Genomic DNA, 19,605 nt, shown 5'->3' on the forward strand with positions numbered 1-19,605 from the left:
TGTACACCTGTCTTGGGTTAGAGTTCTCTTGCTTGAGGATGCACTTGGCCACACTATTATATCTTATTTCTTTTCCTTTTTTTTTTTAAGGTTATATAGTTTATATATGAAAAAAGTCATCTTAATATCATTGTTCTTGAAATATTTCATTTTAATTGTTCATTACTTCTCTTATAGTTTATTTATTTCCTTATTTTATTTCGTCCCTGAGGTATTCTTCTCTATTGGTGCCCTTGGCTTATAGCATCCTGATTTCCAACTAAGGTCGTAGCTTAGCAAGTAATAATAATAATAATAATAATAATAATAATAATAATGAAAATAATAAAGGTAAAAATTACTAGAAATCTTGTTCTCTTAAAATGTCAATATACGCACACACACACACACACACACACACACACACACACACACACACACATATATATATATATATATATATATATATATATATATATATATACATATATATATATAAATATATATATATATATGTGTGTGTGTGTGTGTGCGTTGTGTGTGTATGCGTGTGTATATATATGTATACATATATATGCATATATATATATACATATATATATATATATATATATATATATATATATATATATATATATATACATATACATATCTCTCTCTCTCTCTCTCTCTCTCTCTCTCTCTCTCTCTCTCTCTCTCTCTCTCTCTCTATATATATATATATATATATATATATATATATATATATATAAATGTATTTATCTTGTAAACAGTTTCACAGTTACCTAGAGGGAATGACTTTAAAACCTTTAATTTGTAGATTATGTACAATATAATAGAGAATTTGTATAACAAAATTTCTCTTAATACTCATGGTTTTATTTGCATGTATAAATACTACAAAGGTTATATCTCGGTATGTCTTGTGGTGTTAAAACTATAATTACAAACTTTAGTCCATAATAGAATTAATTGAATTACCTATTTTGCCGCATATTAGAAAACTTTCACCTCAAACACCATGCACCAGTAACTCAAGAATAGGCATATACAAGATTTTCAACGTCAGGCACCATTTTCAAGTACTGGAAGTTTCATGTCATGTATATTATATTTTCTTTTCATAATGTAGGTGATAAATTTTTCATCAAAGATATTTGAATAAATTCTCTTGTTCGTATAGTGTTCTACTCGTTGAAAATATGAATTATAATAAATCAAAATGGACTATTACCAAGTTTATTATTGTATTGTGTAGAAATAAACAGATTGATCTCTAAGAGTAATGAAATAGAAAATAAGATAATTGTTTTTACAAATCTGAATGCTTTATGGATAGTAAAATACTCGTATTTTAATAGAGAACAGACAACATTGAAATAAAAAAGAAAAAGACCCTCTTTTGTTATCATCAGTTGTTCAGTTTCCAACTATTATTTTCCTTTACACCCGTCGTTAAAAGGAATAATTTGGCACTTCAAAGTCTCCAAGCGAAATCCATGTTTGAGGTCTACATCTTATAATTGTTTTCAATAATATTCAGTCCAATCCATATTTGGGACATTGCTTTTTGTTTGTATTTTCATATACCTCGGTTATAATATCAATTTTAGATCAGAAAGCACGTTTTATGAGTTAGTTAAGACATGATCATATCATCATACCGTTTCTGAAATGAGATTCATCGTACATTTGCAAAGAAACCCTATGCCTCTTTCTTATGTTTCTTTGAGGGTTGAAGTTACTTAACTTTGCCGGTTGATGACACGTGGAGCCGTTGTTTTTACCTTTCCTTGAATACAGTTACTTTACGTTAGGGAATTCACTGAAGCATGGAACTTTGCTATATAAAGCCGATCTTCTTTGAGGGGTAACACTCCGGCTTAGGTAGCACCTGGAACGGGATCCCGGGCACTGCTCCTGACGGCTGCTGAGCATTTTCTCTCCCTTCGAAGCATTTCGACGACGTAGGTGTCAGAGAAAACCAATCTGGGTTTTAGATACTTTTCATTTGTATGTTAAGTTTCACTATTATGTGTTCTATATGCTAAAATTACTAGTTTTATCAATTATTTGTGACTAATGATGAGAGTTCTGTGACCCAAAGTCTGTCTACTTGTGCTATGAAGCTATTCTCAAGTGTTAATTATCTGTTAACAATTGCTATCTAATAGATTTATGTAGATTCGGTAAGATTAGATGAAAATCATAGTAAGACATTTCATCGTGTTTCCATTGTCTGATCGGATTATTGGTGCAAACACAAATTCATCTGATATTAATTTGATAATGTGCTCAAATTTATCTGTTATTTACTTGAACCTATACTCACCTTAGACCATTTCCTGCTTTCATGATAATAATACAAAATAGTATTAATATAGGATAATTTTGATGAAAAGTGTAAGTTTTATTGTTTTGTTTCAATTATGGCTATAAAATCCAATGTCTATATTTATCATGGAATAGCCAAATGTTATGACTGTGAGTATGTAACTGTTGTGGGAAATTGTCATGAATTTGTTACTTTTCCATGGTTTCATCAGGTTTATTGACACTTTTGGGAACGAAAGGTTTGATCATGTAGATCGGCTGCTACTAATATGGGAATTAAAGAAAAAAAAAATTAATCTCAACATTCCTGGGGTTTAGAAGGGTCAGGCTCCCAAGCCCTCCCACAAATAGGCCTTTATTTACACTTTAAAGAACAAGATTGAAATTAACATGGATCAGTACCATCATATTACCTAGTTGAAATAAGCAACTTAAAAAAAAAAAAAATTCAGGGGTTCACTTTTAAGAAGGGTTCTTTTGGAGGGTCCAATAGGTTTTTTTTTATTACACTTTTGAGAACAAGGTTGAAAATCTTACAGGTGAATGAGCTTACATACCTTATCCAAAATACATTACTTAAGAAAACATATTCCCTAGCATATTTGCTTAAGAAAGATTAGTTAGGGTCAAGTAAGGCCAAAAGTAGGTTATACTTACATTTCAGAGAACAATGGTGAATTTCACGTTACTTATATTTTTTGCATCCCTGATTTGAAATAAGTAGCTTCAGAAATAATATTTCAAAGGGTTTACTTATAAGAAGGATTGTTATGGAGTGTTCAATATGTTTTCAAATACACTTCCGAGAAAATGGTTGAAACTCATAATGGTGAGTATCCTTGCATTTCTTATTCAAAATACATCGCTCAAGAAAATATACTACCAGGTTTTTTTGTTTAGGAATGGTGAGTTATGGTGTTAATTGGTTAATTGGCCTTTAACTCTTTGTATTACTCAAAAATGTGTAGAGGAATGTGGGTAGCCATATGTAGACGATGACTGAGCAACCAAGGTTTGACAACATATTCATTATGTTTAGAGTTTTTCATTTACAGATGTGCCTATTTAGAGCTATTGGAAAGATGATCAAGGAGTCTGGAATGCCGGAAGTGTTAGTTGAAGTAGAAGTTCTCACATGAGGGTCACTAAAAGGTTTCTTGCAGTACAAGAATTTTAATCGATGCAACGCTTTCAGATACTTCATTTCCGTGAATTCTGCAAGGAGCAGCAAAATGAAGTCGGCTCTCTCAGTGATATCCTAAAATCTCACCATCAGACAACAAGGAGAATAGGAATCAGCTCTTCACTACTTCACAATTCATCATGTTCTTTGTAGAATATACTTGTTACACTCTGTCAACATTGGATGGAACCCATGCCTGAACTGCAAGATTTTACATGCAATACATAAATAGAATCAACCTGTACCATAACATTGACAGAGAGTATGATATCAACCTGTATACATGGGTACTTACTCAGGCAATTGACATCTTTTTTCGGGACCAATCGACAAAATTATGTCAGGTGAACAACAAGTGCCTCAGAAAAGTACTAGAGACGAATGACCAAGTCTGCCATTCCATTCACTGTAAAATTAGACTTTATTGTTGATATTCAGACAGGTAAAGCAGTTACTGATGAAATATCTGAGTCATTACTTAACATTGAAGCAAAGACAGAGAAAAGTGTAATAATTTTGTATTAGAGTGTGTAGAAAATACTGATAGATTCGAAAAGCTCATCTCCCGAAATTCCTTGAAAACCAGTGAGCAAGCAATCCACTTTTGAAAGAACTCAGGTGAACTAGGCACATCTTTAGACGGATTATCATCATTATTGCAAAAAGAAAAGTAGACCTGGACTACCTCCTGCAGTATCCTCTCACTCTTTTACCTCTCACTATGTGTCTGACAGATGGTGTCCATTGCGCATGGGAAGAAAGCCAACCTTTTCAAAGTCTTTAAGGAAAGAGTAACAGTTCACGGTTTCCAGTGGAAATAAAATCAACCATAATTGATGTTAACTTCCCCCTTCACTGTCTTTTATCAAATCTTCCCCAACATATGGTGGACTTTCACAAGCTTTTCTTAAGTTAGTCCTGTATCAGTCTTCAAAACAGGTAGACATTGTCTTTGATACATTTGAAGAACCTTCCATTAAAAATAATGAGCATAAGCCCTTAGGTGTGGAGGACACCATTGAGGTCATTAGTGGGGCAGACAAAATTCGTCCACTAACCTTCAGAGAGCTCTAAAATCCTTCAAACAAAACCTCCCCCCCCTTTTTTTTTTGTGTGTGTGTGTATGTGTGTGTGTGTGTGAAAGACTGGGCAGATAAGCAGTATTTTGCAGAGCTGAATGGTAGGGAGCTCAATGTTGGTGTAGACCCAAGCTGTTCAAGAAAATCAATGAGTTTGCTGAAATTACACCAGTAACACACTTGGATTATAACCAACCAGAGGCAGACACAATAATCTGCCTCCTTGTAATTGATTCTGATATCACTCTCTAGCAGCCAGGTGATATAGTTGTGAGGGCCTCAGATACTGATGTTGCTATCATCCTCGTACATCATTGTCATCGTATTAAAACCAATGTGCGGATGGACATCGGCACCAAAGGTCAAGGCAGAAGGTGCTATGTTAATATTTGGGCCATAGCCAGGAAGATTGGACACAAAGTTTTTGAGCCTTTCCAGGTTTTCATGCTTTCCCAGGATGCGATTACACCCCATCCTTCATTAGGAAAGGAAAGAAGCGCCCTCTGAAAATTGCTGAAGACAGTCAAGTCTACCTTGGTGCTCTATCTACATTAGCAATGGGTAAAGTAGATAAACCAACATGCAAACCTTTTGAAGAGTATACTGCCAAGGCATATGGTGCAAGGAAGGTAATGCCCCTGAACAAGCACAGGTTCCTATGTTTCGAGAAGTCGTTTAGGCCAAAGAAGGGCAAGGGGCTGTTTGCAAGTCTGAAGGTCATAGATGCAAGCAGTATTCCACCCTGTGAAAATGTCATCCAGCAGAAGATACATCTCAGCAACTTCGTGGCAATGACATGGCATGCAGCAGGTGACAAGATGATCCCCAAAGAGCCATTAAAATGACAAGAACTCATGGACAATGCCTACCAAATTATGTGGAACACCGGATCTTAAATTCCAAAATTCTTTTCTCCCTGACTCTGCTTATCTAATTGACGACGACAGTTATGTTGAGACTCAAGAGCCCTACTACGACTCAGACTTCGTTGACGGTGAAAGTGATGTAGATGTATGCAGTGAGGCTAGTGATGACTGACTGAAAGTAAAATAAAATGTAGTTTGTTTCTCCAAGCTCCCAATATAATCTAGTGTAATTGAGAACCTACTGAACCCTCCAAAAGGAACCCTTCTTAAATGAAAACCACTGAAAATATGGTTTCTTAAACTAAATATTTGAAATTAGGGATGCAAAAGATATAACCAATGTCAAATTCACCATTGTTCTCTGCAATATATTTATAACCTATTTTTTCCCTAATTGACCCTAACTGAAATATATTTTCTTAAGTTGTGTATTTTGGATAAAGTATGTAAGATCAATTACCAGTGTGAGTTTCAACCTTCTTCTCAGAAGTGTTATTGAAAACCTACTGAACCCTCCATAAGAACCCTTCTTAAATGTGAACCCCTGAAATTTTGTTTTCTTAAGTTGCATACTTCAGCTCAGTAGTATGATGGTACTGATCCATGTTATTTTCAATCTTGCTCTTCAAAGTGTAAATAAAGGCCTATTTCTGGGAGGGATTGGGGGCCTGCTCCTTCTAAGCCCCAGGCATGCACAACAAGCTTTTCATTACACCTCTCTTCACCATCTGGGGCTGGGTTTTCGCCAAGGTCAATGCTCTATACAACTGTAATGTTTATGTCATCAGTCAATCCAAATACCGAGCTGCAATGGAGAAGCTTCCTTGTCTTTCTTGTGCAACTGAAAGGGACGAAGAATCAGCTGTGTCTGAGACAATCTCAACTAATGAGAATTGTTAGATGAGATTTTACTGATGGCTATGAGAAAAAACGGTCGGTAACTAGTAATGATCTTCCTTAAAATCTATCTGTACACCTGACATTATTCAAATAACGGTTTGAAAAAATCTTTTATTATACTCTATTTTCTATATGCAATCTATCCTTTAATGACTTCATTATACTTAAAATTAGAAAAAAATTAGTTATTCATAAATAACAAATGATAACTCTTATATTTTTTCTACTGATTTTCACGAGCACACATATGCGTAATTCATGAATATTAAAAACTAAAACTATCATGGAAAAGATGAAAACTGATACTCTGTTGCTCTACATGTTATGCCAACAGTTATTTAAGTTACAAATTCTTTGCTATATTCTAGTCCCCAAAAGTTGCATAATTGAGCTAAATTCAAGAATATAGTCTAGCACAGGGAAAGTTAAGGATTAAAACATGTATCTTAATATGGAAAATAAATCAACAAAGCAGTCTCACAAATTGAAAACATTTATCTTGCGTCTTTTGAGATTTTTTTTAAAGCAATGATCTACGCTAATTTTATTCCAGAATGGGTGAACCATGATTTTTTTTATATAGAACTTGAATGGTTCTTTCCTCTGAATATTTCATAAACGACAAGAGTTTAGAATTTAAGGCAACATATTACAAATAAAAACAATGATATATAAAGATATACATGAAATTAAGTTTTACCTGATAAAATCCGTCCACACTATAGCATCAGAATGGAATATTTTGCATAAAAAATGTAGGAAACTGTCAATAGTGCTCTAAGAATAAGTAATAAATTTTCACCCATCTCAAATCTAAATGTTTCAGTACTATTTCTAATCTTTGTTATTTCTTCAACCTCTAAATTTTGTTGTTCTCTAACTACCTGATCTCTATCCTCTTTTCAATGTACAGTTTATTGTGAAGCAATACCCTTTCTGGTATTGGTTATTTTTCATCAACCACCTGGTAATATCTGGATAACTAATGAATCTATACTCTATTCATATTTATATCTCCTAGTACTAGGACACAGAATTAATGGGTTGGTTTGTAACCGGAAATATGGCTCCTGCTATTCTGTATATTGTTTTGTTTTTGTAATGATCTCCGGCTGATGAAGAAGGCTTACTCTACTATAAAAAATATGTAGAATTTAAAGCAAAGGGTGTAGCTAGGGAATAGAGAATGTAAAGGAAAATTTATGGTATTCTTAATTATTAACCATGGCTGATTTCAACTTGTGTTCCTATAAGACTCACTGAGGTAATTATTACGACTTGTTATACATTCAGAGACAAACTGTACATAATTAGTGTTGTTTTTACATCCAAGAATTTGGCCATGCTCTAGAATCTTATAGATGTAAAGAACAAGGTAAATAGCTAGTTTTGGTTAAATGCTGAGATATTGTGCGTTTTCCTAGACATGAAGATCCTGAGATTGTGACGGTAAAAAGACCCCCTTCTTCTTATAAGTGTGATGTGTTTATTAAGGAATAGGAAATTTCAAGCTTCGTAAGTGTTAGTAAGGATAAGTTTTGCCAAAGCTAGGTCAAAGGCAATTTATAGGTTTATTCTGCCTGGTGTATAATTGTTATCTATTTTCTAACTGTAAAACAAAGAAAATATCAGGTCGTCATTGTAAAAAAAGTAAATTTCGCAAGTAATACTAAAGTGCCTACTTCTCTGAAAGTTAACAAAAGTAAAACAGCCTTAAGTAATGAAACACTTAGTCGAATCACCATCCAAGTTAAAGATTTACAAACTTGATTCTGCTTCAGTGACTGAAGTATTAGCCTCAAATTTCTTGTTACATCTACCTGTGATTTAAATAATTCTTCAGAAGATTTAATTCTTTGCATGATATATTTCTGAACAGAATCCAGTGCAGATTAGAGAATTAATGGCTATAACTTTTCTTCAAATGCTTCTTTTATATATAAGACATAGTTTTAAACACTACTGCTTATATGAAATAAAGGATGCATCACATTCCTATCCATTTGTAATCTTATCTTATGGAAGAAGTTGACAAACTTCATGAACATTGTGTAATTTAGCTGTCTCGTTACCTCATTGCTCGCCTCTTGTTATATTACGAAACCAGGATAGGAAAACATAAAGAATTGTTGTAGATTATAGATGACTAAATTCCTTTACAGTATTTAATGCTGTGCCTGTAGGTAGTATTGGGGAGGATTTTCATTAACAGATCACCCCTATAAATGTAGGTTTGGAGACAGACATGTAAAGTATTTGGGATTTGATGGCACGTTCTTGAGTCCACAGTATGAGATGATACAGAATTTATTGAATCTTCTTAAAGAAAAAAAGAAATCACATAACTTCTACTTGGTATTTATCATTTTATAGTATTTTAGGAGCTGTACTGTATCAGTTTTGGGCAAACTCTCCTTCCCAACAATTCCTATGTAAGTCCTAAGTTACTAGACGAGAAAGGAAGTAATCTGTATTAGATTGTGGGTGTCTAGCTGTTGTTTGGCATAAAGATATTTGAATACTATTTGTTGGATAGAAAAATTATATAATTTATCATAAACCTTTAGTCTGCTTGAATAAAATAGTATCAACTAATATGCAGGTCAGGTAATCATAAAATCTTCAACCTCACAAAACTTTAGATTTGTTCATATTGCACATATTAATAACCTGAGAACCAATTTCTAAATTGGATCTGACTAATTGTACGGTATGTAAGCTGGCTTAGGTACTTGTTATGAGGTGTAAATAGTTCTTTTATTCTGTTTTAATATTAGCGCTGTCTTAAAATCTGTGTCCTTTTCATTGTTATTCGTCTGCTAAAGAATCCATACAATAGCTCCATCCCCATATTATCAACCAAATTATTCAGCTTTTTTTAATAAAGATTCTGAGCTTTGCTTAATAATTTTATTTCGTTGTTATTGTGAGGGCTTCAGTAAAGGCTTATTACTTTATACATATTGCTTCTCTCTTTGCATCAATTCCATCACCTGAATTTAGATCTGGTGTCACTGAATCCCATAATAGAGGATCTCCAAAATGATATGAAACAATCCTTACAACTAATGTCATGCTTTTTGTAATCTGACTTAAAGATTGCTTAACGATCCTAACAAAAGACCCACCTACTCCCAACTGTTTGAGTTTGATGACAAGGACCTTATGATTAATACGGTTAAAAACAACACTATAATCAAGGCAAACAATACGAATTTCCTAACCACACTCAAGGGATTTTTATACAGCATTGGGGATTGTAAGGAGAGTATCATATGTTCAAAGGCCTTTGCAAGACCAAATTGCAATCTAAGAAACATATGATTACCTTATTTTTCATCATAGCTATTTAGACTTTTTGCTGATAAAAGTTCAACAAATTCAGATAATATGGGAGATACAAAAATTGCGGTAATCAGTATAGATAAAACTACCATAAACACATTTACCTAATGGAGTAACATTACCAATTTTTCAATTAGAACCGCTTATTGTTAACTAGTAAAGAATAACAGACAATTTATGAACTTAGAACTCAGGAGTCTAGGAAAAACAATGGAAAAATATTTGGGTCAACACCTTCAAAAGCATCAAGGTTAATCAAGAAATTTTTAATTTGACGACACCGAAAAGCTAAGCTAGTTACTTTAGCCTCAGGAAGATAGGAATGAGGTAGATCGAGTTCCTCATTAATCTATGTAATGTGAGTTGCATCAGCCAAAAGTATTGTCTTTTTTTTTGGGGGGGGGGGGGGGGGGGTGAACAGTGAGTGATAGAGTTGTCTTGTTTAAGTAAAGAAGGAACTGTTAAGTCCACACCAGAAAGTACACATTTAAAGGTAACCCACGACTTATGTTCCTGTTTTGTACCAGAAAGGGTTTCTTTTATGGTTAAATTTTATTCTTTTTTTGTTGAAGCATGAACTCTTGGAGAAACACCTCTTAGCTGAGTATAGTTATTCCAAGTGAAATCTGATGTGTTACCTTTTTCAAAGATAATAGGCCTCCTGTTTCTCCAAATAAACACGTCTATAATCACCATTGATCCAGTGTTTATTTTTCACTAGGTATTTTAGCCATGCATATAAATCTTGACCAAATCCAAGAAAACAAAAGATTCAAGGTTGCAATCTGGAAAAACCGACATTATGTCATTGTCCTTATGAAGTATGTTGTATGCAATAAATCATTCATTGAAAAATAGTCCCAGAAAAATGGTTTATGATTGACCCCGTACTTACAATGATTGATTGATTGATTATGAGTTATCTGGCATCCTGACATCTAAGGTCATTGACGCTGATACGTACAATGAAGGCCAGAGACTGAGCAATATCTTTTACAGAAACTGACAAAAAGAAATTTAGGGACTAATGTGCCATACAAGCGAGTTGTTGTTTTGCATATATATTTGTTTGATCTGCAATGAAAACAATTGTATGAAATCCAATGCTGATAATAGGCATGTTAGCTGGCCCCTCAACCCTGGAGTACCGGTGGAGGGTAATGCACTTGAAGAACCCTGCAGTCTATCCACCTTAGCTGTACTTTTGATCAGCTGATTCGATAGCTCATGGCTTACAGCTTCTCTGGCTTATCCTCCCCCACCTCATTGTCGAGCTTTCATTCCCGTTTGCTGACATATACCATCATCAATCCTTCCACGTTGAATTGGCACAGGCAAGTCCGGATGATTCCCCAACATCATACTCGCTGGGTAAGCCGACTTCAGACTTGTCCGGTTTGTCATCCGACTCGTTGCCAAACGACAACCTCTTTGCGATACCATTGGAGGAGGTGTGGCTATGTTTTATGGAAATACAGGGAGGGGAATGATATAGAAAGTTGTTGTGTAAGAGGTTAAAGCAGGTAAAGTTGATGGGTGTGAGGTTGCACTTTGGCTGACAATCCTGCCCTAGGTGACCAAGCCATAGGTTGTAGGAATTTAAAAGTTTTTCTCAGCAGGTAGGTCTATGCCACGAACATCAAGAAGTTCTCCTTCATAATTTTTCTCACTCAAATGTTTTTTTTTCTCTAATTCGTAGAGAATTTCATCTCGAGAGTTGCCAATCCCTTCAAATGATAATTCTGGCAGTTGTTGCCTCTGAAGAACACTCTGGCTTGCAAAGTAAGGTTAGTTATCTGGAAACAAGAGAACATGAAATTTACTGATAGTAAGCCCATCACTTCTTTTGCAATTGCCTTCCTCTCTTCAAACTTGCATTTCTGACAAAGTAGTATTTCTCTGAAAACTGAAAACTATAAAAACAGGTAAAAACCATATTAACAATACTGCAGACGACTAATAATCTCTATATATTGATAAAAATGTGTTTTTCATAATGCCTAGTCATTTTTACAATATATAGTAAATCACAAACGATAAAGGCAAACACTCTTCAGTTAGAAAATCAAGTAAAAACACATAACACCACTTCAAACATGCAAAAACAACATGTGTTTATCACTGTAGAGTAGTGAAATAAGGATTTTCACAATTACTAAGGATTTACACTCAGCAAAAAAAATCACAAAGGATAAAGTTTCCTCAGGCCACTTGTAACATGTATACTTGGTGACCTTTGATGACTAATTCATGACGATTTCTGGTTTAATTCATCTTGTACATATACTGATACTATCAATTTTCTCTCTCATTCACTAGTAAACTCAAGATTGTTTCACACCCAGATGCAAATCATATTTTCCTTAGATGATGCTGGGATATTCAGCAAATATTTCCGCGGAATAAGTATTGGACGACATCTGTGTACTTACAGTTAAATGAAAGGATGATGCCACAGGTCATCATCAGATCCTCTTATGGTTAATTGTATATAAATCGATACTTTGTCCGGTCCCATTTCTACATTTGTAAGTGAAAGCTCTTTTGCAATACATTGAAAATACAACAATCTACCGAAACATAAATGTTCTACAAGTTTATGTCATCAACAAGCTTTTCATATATTTGTCAAGTGGATCCTCCGTAGATTCATATTTGGAAATTCTGCAAGGGATTCCTTTTCTGTACTCAAATTGAAGATAGTAATAGATCTTTTATGCATGACCTGAGTTCTGTTTGGACTTGAACCAGGACCCAATCTTGTGAGTCCTCATAGTCTTATTCCCCCATTCACTTTCGGAAGAATTTATAAACACATGCAACGTGGTAATGAACATATATGGACAGGGATGGGGAGTGGGGAAGTGTACACTTGAACAAGAGAAATGCTTTTAGCAAACACCTTTTTCATGAAAACTGTTATGAAACAGTTCATTTAAGCCTTCACCTGCTCTACTAAATATAGGGAAACAAGAACTTCTACACCAGCATCATAGGTGTCATTCTTTGAAACTGTAGGGATCATAAATGCATCAGCATGTTGTATGAAGTGGAGATTATTCTTCACCTTGAGAAGTGGCAACCCTTCCCAGTACCATATAGTCATGATGGCATGTACAAGTTGCCTCACAGAACAGATATTTGAACGTAGAGATCTCTTAATCCAGCAAATGCCTCAATTCCTCAGCTTCTTGCTTTATGAACTTTTTGTTGTAATGAAGGTATGGAGCAAAAAGGAGCTGGTGAGCACGGAAACTAAGTCATACCAAGATTCCAATATTTGTGGCACCCTGTGTTGCACTTTTCACTTTTGTTTGTGCATAAGCACAACAGCATCTCCATCTGAATGCACAATAGTGAAATTAGCATCTCTTGGACAATTGTATTGCTGGAACGAAAAAAAATTATGTTTGTACTGCTTATTAGAAAGTGATCCTGTTCTGAGAAGATAGTTAGGCTGGACTCCCACTTGCGATTTTTTTTTGTTGATTAACGCTGAATGTTGCCAGAAACCTCCAGAAAATGTAACCATCAGTAGATGGTGAAAGCGACAATGGTTGAATTAATTCTCGAACGACTATTTGAATGACGGGCATTGAACATCTGAGATGAAAGTATGAACGATATGGGACTGGAAAACTACGAACGTCATTCAAATGTTGACTGACTGACAGGATGAATGGGGAGAACATGGTGTAGCGTTGGGTGTAGGCATTACACGATGTCAGCGATATTGCAGGAAAATGTACACGTCCATCAAACCTTTGTAGAGCGACTGATGATAGACAGAACATTGAGTGCCAGGTGCGATATAAAAGATCCTTATTTATCCCTTAACCCCCCCCCCCCATAGTATATAGGCTTTCCTCTGGGTATTTAAACCCCCAGTCCTTTTCGCACATATGAAGCTCACCTAATTTTCATACATAATGGTAATGAATCAGGGAACTTCGGCTGCGTCATCGTTAGTTTAATTTTAACTTTATTATTATTATTATTATTATCATCATCATCATTATTATTATTATTATTATTATTATTACTATTATTATTACTATTATAATTATTATTTGTAGCTCTCTAGCGACTATTGCTGATCCAAAGGGAAATAAAGGTAAAAATAAAACAAACTTTTTTTCGAAACAATTGAAATACCGAAATATATTCCCCGATCGCTACTTTTTTTTTTTTAATTCTCGGAAAATATTCTATACACAGAACACACACTACATTATTGTTATTATTTTTTCCATATTATCATTATTAATGTGTTGGATATTATATCTTAGCTAACAACAGTTGGTATGGTTTGGGCACTGACCAGTGCAGGTGGTGGTGTGTGTGGCGTCCTAGGGTCAGTGTGTTGTACTTTTATGGTTTCTTCATCTCTTTCACGTCTATTTTGTGCATGGTGGCAGTGGTTACAAAAGTCCGTGGTCAGTCTCGATACGTCATGAGAATTGGCTAGTGATGCCATTGAGGCCACTTTTATACGTGCACACAGTGGTGGCTCATGCTAAGTACTGTGGAACTGCAGATCCCGTTATATATATTTGATATTGTTGATAATATTCAATATAATGATTTTTTCTTTAATTCTTCTTTTAAACTTGTACAATATATAATCTTTAACCTTGATGTTTATTACCGTCCTTCACTTTATGCAAAAAAAAAAGCAAGAAAAAAAAAAAAACAGAATCTTTGTATGGAGCTGTGTACTTCACAGTTCCAGCTGCAGGGTTTTTGGCTGTTCTGCCATGCGCACAGGAAGCTACAGGTGAGTCTGAGCCACGGGCTAAGAGGGGAAGAGAGAACTATCTTAATGTCGTTCCCACAGTGATGATGTTGGCCTGTCGGTAGAGGGTAGTTATATTTTTTTACTCCACAGTTGTTGTGCTAGAAAACTATGTACCATATTATTGAATGTAATAAAAGGCAGAATAAAATTATTATCCTACTTCCAGCTATTCTAGCTGTTTTTCAAAACGGAAAACAATAAAAACTTTTCTAAGAAGCACTATAAATTTGGAAAGACTAGATACTTACAAGAGGTGGGAAGCCCCTGGATATGATGATTTTGGCCAAAATTGAAGTGACCCTCTGAATATAAGATTATTTTGTAGAATGTGTCATGAAGGGGAAAACCCTGATGAATGGAAGCTAGGAATGTTGGTAAAATGGCAAAAAGGGGGAGATCTGACTTATTGCAATAAATACAGAGGCATTTTGAAAATGTAAAAGTTGTACTGGCCAAATTTTTATTTCAAGACATGCTGTACAGCGATGTGTAGAATATAGAATTCTACTTTTGATGGCATTTATGGACTATGAAAAGCTGTTAATTGTGTTCACTAGCAGATTTTGTGGAGAGTCCTCTGTTATCATGAAGTTCCTCTTAAATATGTAAATTGGATTAAGTGTTGATGAGCATAACAAGTGCCAAGTTAATGTTAATGGAGTCCTATCAAATGAATACCCAGTGAACAGTGGAGCACTCCAAGAAAATGTGCTATCACCTATGTTGTATATCTCCCTCGGGGATTGTGTAATGCATAGAACAGTTGGGGATGGTAGAGAAGGATTGGACTGGATTAGTAACGAAATATGCAATGGAAGATGAAATATCCTTGAAGGGAAAAAGGATTATTGAGGTGGAATCATTTACATATTTTTGAACTATGATCTCTAATATAGGGTCTTTAGAATTAAATTTTAATGAAAGATTGAAAAAAGCAAATCACATAATGGCTAGGTTAAGTAACATTTGGAAATCAAATCGCCTGAAATTACATATAAAAATCAGGCTCTATGTCAGTTTAGTGAGATCAGTGTTACTGTATGGACATGAGTTGTGGTATGACATTGAAACAATATCCAACAGATTTTGTAGATTTGAGAACAAAGTCCTCAGAAGAATATTGGGAGTTAAATGGCAGGACGGGAATAGAAATAAAACCATAAGAGAGATTACTCAAGTGCCATATGTGGATGAGGTCATGGTGAGGGGTAGATCGAGATGATTTTTGCATGTTCTTCGTATTCCCCAAGAGAGATTAGTTTACCAAACTTTCAGCTGGGCTCCACAATGTACTAGAACAGTTGGAAGACCCAGGCCCACATGACTGATGACTAGGAAGTGTGAAGTATGAGATGATGAATAGAGAAGTATTGAAAAGTAACAATTTAGGTTATGGTAAGCATTTTTATTTTTTATTTTTGTTGTTTTAGGATTCTATCAAGTTTCTGAATACATTTTCTTAATCCTTTCCCACAATATTAAAACAAAGGGTACAATCTTTTTTCAGCAGCACCCCACTGATTTTAGCCAAGATCTGCCACTGTGTGCACACCAAGTATATATTTGCCCCATCGATTTTGCTCCCTCTTATATTTTCAAGCCCCTCTGATGGTCCAGCACTTTGCTGCAGTAGAGGGGCTTGAGTGTCTCAATGATGGGCTGGGCAATGGCGGTGGGGTAGTTTATCCACCCTGGCAGGCTCAACCATACCGCTAAGGCCAGTTCTGAGAGACCAGACCGAGACTGGACCCCTATAGGCCTTCTCCTTTATTTAAGATAGGCAAAGGCTAGGAGAAGGAAAACTCCAAAATCAAACCAACCAAGACCCCAACATCGGAGCTTCCCAGCGCCGGCGGAAGAGGGCAATGCCTGTCGGGCAGGCAACAAGGCGGGCCTTGACATAACAAGAACCCGGCAGCCCGATGCAACCAACATCGGAGAAGCCGCCTGTCTCATATGTCTTGAGCCGCGGTGAAAACGGTGTGGGCCAAGTGTGTGTGCGTGGCCGTTGCAAAGCCACGACCACCCAAAACAATATACCCAGCTACTGGCATTCTATCGTTTCCTCCACCCTTCTTCATCTTAGATAGGAGGCTGATGGCTAACGACAGAACCCAATACTCGGACACGAGTGGGCGCCGACGACGACGACGATATTTTCAAGCCTTTGAACAATGTCGCTCCTCATTTGCTCTTTGTTGTTTGATGTGTCTTTCAAAAGCCTGATTTCCAAAACTGAATTTTTGCAAGATACCCAATGACTCGAGACGCTCCATGCTTGGCTGGGCATGTTGTTGGGTGCCACAGGAGATTCATTGTGAACAAAGGAGGTATCTGTCATCAATCAGCTTCATTCGACAATCTTTTTTTTTTTTTTTAAATAGCAAGTGGGAGTTTATCATTATTCTAATGTCTAAGTTTACCTGAGCATCCATATTACAATTATTGAATAAGTGTGATATCTTTGGTTAGGGGACATGCGATGTATACATGAAAGACATCTGTTGGCTGTTTAAAGATTTTGAGAAAGTTAAAATACATTTTGCAGAGGAAGACAAATGTTGAACATTTAGACCATGTAGGTGGTAAAGAATGGAACACTATCAATGATGTAAAGCATGTCTTCAGATCATATGGCCTTTTATATATATATATATTATATATATATATATATATATATATATATATATATATATATATATATATAGTCAAATTCTTGCCGTTTATCAAATAAGGGGAGATCTATATAATATGTGATTTAGAAAGAACTATGGAGCATCTCAATTGCTATTTTTTTCTACCATGCGAATCCACTATATATTAGTATCAGAATTAAGTTAACTAACTTTCGTAACATATATTTCCAGATGTTTTCCTAATATTTAGGGTATATAGGCCAAAGACGTTAAAAATGAACTTTGATTTTAATTTGGAAAAGGATATAATGAAAGATTCCACAAATGCAAAGGATTTATTCTATGAAATTAGAAGAATCATAAGGAAATATTTCATTTTAAAGGTATGAGTCCTCTATTCATCGATTTTTTTTTTTCGTAGTCTTGGGAAGATTCTTATTTTCGGAGGAAGTCATTAATCAAGCAGTGTTCAAACCCAACAATTCATATGCGTTTAGCACTTCTCATTGGTGACAGATGAGGTGTCCTCAGATACAGCAGAGTCCTCCTCTCTTTCAGTGGCACAAGAAAGACAAGGCAGTTTCTTCTCCATTGCAGCTCGGTATTTGGGATGACTGATGGCATAAACAATAGGGTTGTACACAGCATTGGCCTTGGCGAAAACCGAGCCCCAGATGGTGAAGAGAGGTGTAATGAAAGGCTTGTAGTGCATGCCTACAAAATTGATAACAAAGTAAGGACTCCATGCCATGAACCAAAGTGAAACAGTCATGAGAGCTACTTTGGCCAATCGGCATTCGTTAGATGTCTTCTTGGCTTCTGGGTCATTTCTCAAAGACTTGACTCCCATCTTCTTGGCCTGTTCGCGCATCTGTTTCTCGTGATTGGCAACAGCCTTCAGGATGAATGTGTAGCAATAAACGATAATGAACAGAGGAAGAACGAAGCAATCAAAACCATAGAAATATAAGTAAAGATGTCCCCACAGATCATCAGAGAGGTAGTCTGTACCACAGGCAGTCATGTTACCTTCAGGAACATATCTATTGAATCCGAAAAATGGAAGCATGCACCAAAGTGAAGTGTGACCCCAAACATATAGAATTCGTAGCAAAGCACCAGAGCTGGTTAATGGTTTTGCTGCAATACCCTTAACAATGACGTTGTAACGATCCAGAGTAATGAATACCATGGCCCAAATAGAGGCACAGCCACAGATTGAACCTACAAGAGCATAGATCTCACAGAAGAGACCACTGAATGCCCACATCTGATAGTAACAGTTTACCAAAGTTGGAGGAACCATGAATGACATCATGATGAAATCGGAAGTGGCCAGACTTACGACAAACATGTTTGATGGAGTCCTAAGAGATTTGGTGTTCATGAAGACCCAGATAACAACAAAGTTACCACAGACTGCAAGAGTACCCATAACAACCATAAATACTCCTACTAAGTTGTACCACAGAGGGTTCATGGGAGGAAATTGATACCAATGATCGTGAACGTAACCCAGAATCTCTCGTGGAACCCTGTCGACAACGGTGTAGTTACCGTATGGGTTCGTAGAGGGAAGGAGGTCACTGCCACCCATGTTGGATTGGTCGTCCCAGTAGCCCATCTGAGGAAAAAGAGGACAAGTAGAAAAATCATTATAACGTTCTAAAGGTTTTGTTCTCTATAAATAAAAACTATTTACATTGAATATAGCTATAATGTAAGCAACGAAAATCTATACTTTTATCAAAATTAATTTTGTATTAAAAGACCGAAAGAAGAAAGTTATCTAAGATGGGCATATTCTTGAATTCATAATGAGTGTACTTTCAAATAAATAATATGTAAAATAGAGTTAGTCCTCCTAATTGGACCCTATGATGGAAATACGAGTAAATGGCAACTCCAATTTCCATTAAATTTTCTTTATTTACTCAACAAATTTACATTAATAGATTTGATAGCAATCCAAAACCGGCAGGTAACTTTTTTTCATAGTTTAATGGAGGAAGTTGGTATTTGCTTCACCTCAAAATATAAATAAATTAGAGTAAGACTATTTTATGATTATGTTTTAAAACTAAACGTTAGAATACTTTAAAATACTAATGAAATAATACCTAAAACCCATGTAACTTGGTTTTCTATGTACACCTACGTTCTCAAAATGCTTCGAAGGGAGAGGAAATGGTCAGCAGCCGTCAGGAACAGTGCCCGGGATACCGTTCCAGGTGCTACCGAAGCCAGAATGTAACTGTTCACAGAAGATCTGCTTTATATACCAGAGTTCCACGCCTAATTGCATTCTGCTAAGTTAGTATATTCAAGAAAGAAAAATGGAGGCACCACGTATAATCAGCCAGCAAAGTTATGTAACTTCAACCCATAGATGTGTAGGGCTTCTTTGTGAAAGGGGTTTCGAGGCTTGGCATAGAGGAAAAAAAAAGAACACACACAATTCTTGGAATTTTAATTGGTATGATTG

General features: G+C 35.6%; 1 protein-coding gene across 1 annotated transcript; it reads right to left on the minus strand.

The window, feature by feature from the left end:
• Nucleotides 1–17,565: 17,565 nt before the first annotated feature.
• On the minus strand, nt 17,566–19,363 carry LOC137637840 (rhodopsin-like). Its single transcript, XM_068369951.1, has 2 exons — nt 19,279–19,363; nt 17,566–18,744 (listed from the first exon to the last, which is right to left on the minus strand). The coding sequence occupies exon 2, from the start codon at nt 18,742–18,744 to the stop codon at nt 17,614–17,616; it is 1,131 nt and encodes a 376-aa protein (XP_068226052.1). The 5' UTR covers nt 19,279–19,363; the 3' UTR covers nt 17,566–17,613.
• Between the last annotated feature and the right edge of the window lie 242 nt (nt 19,364–19,605).

This window comes from Palaemon carinicauda, chromosome 3 (assembly GCF_036898095.1).
Source record: "Palaemon carinicauda isolate YSFRI2023 chromosome 3, ASM3689809v2, whole genome shotgun sequence".
Lineage (NCBI taxonomy): Eukaryota > Metazoa > Arthropoda > Malacostraca > Decapoda > Palaemonidae > Palaemon > Palaemon carinicauda.

Excerpts from the sequence above, each read along its gene's own strand:
- LOC137637840 (XM_068369951.1), bottom strand. The coding sequence starts at position 18,744 with ATGGGCTACTGGGACGACCAATCCAACATGGGTGGCAGTGACCTCCTT.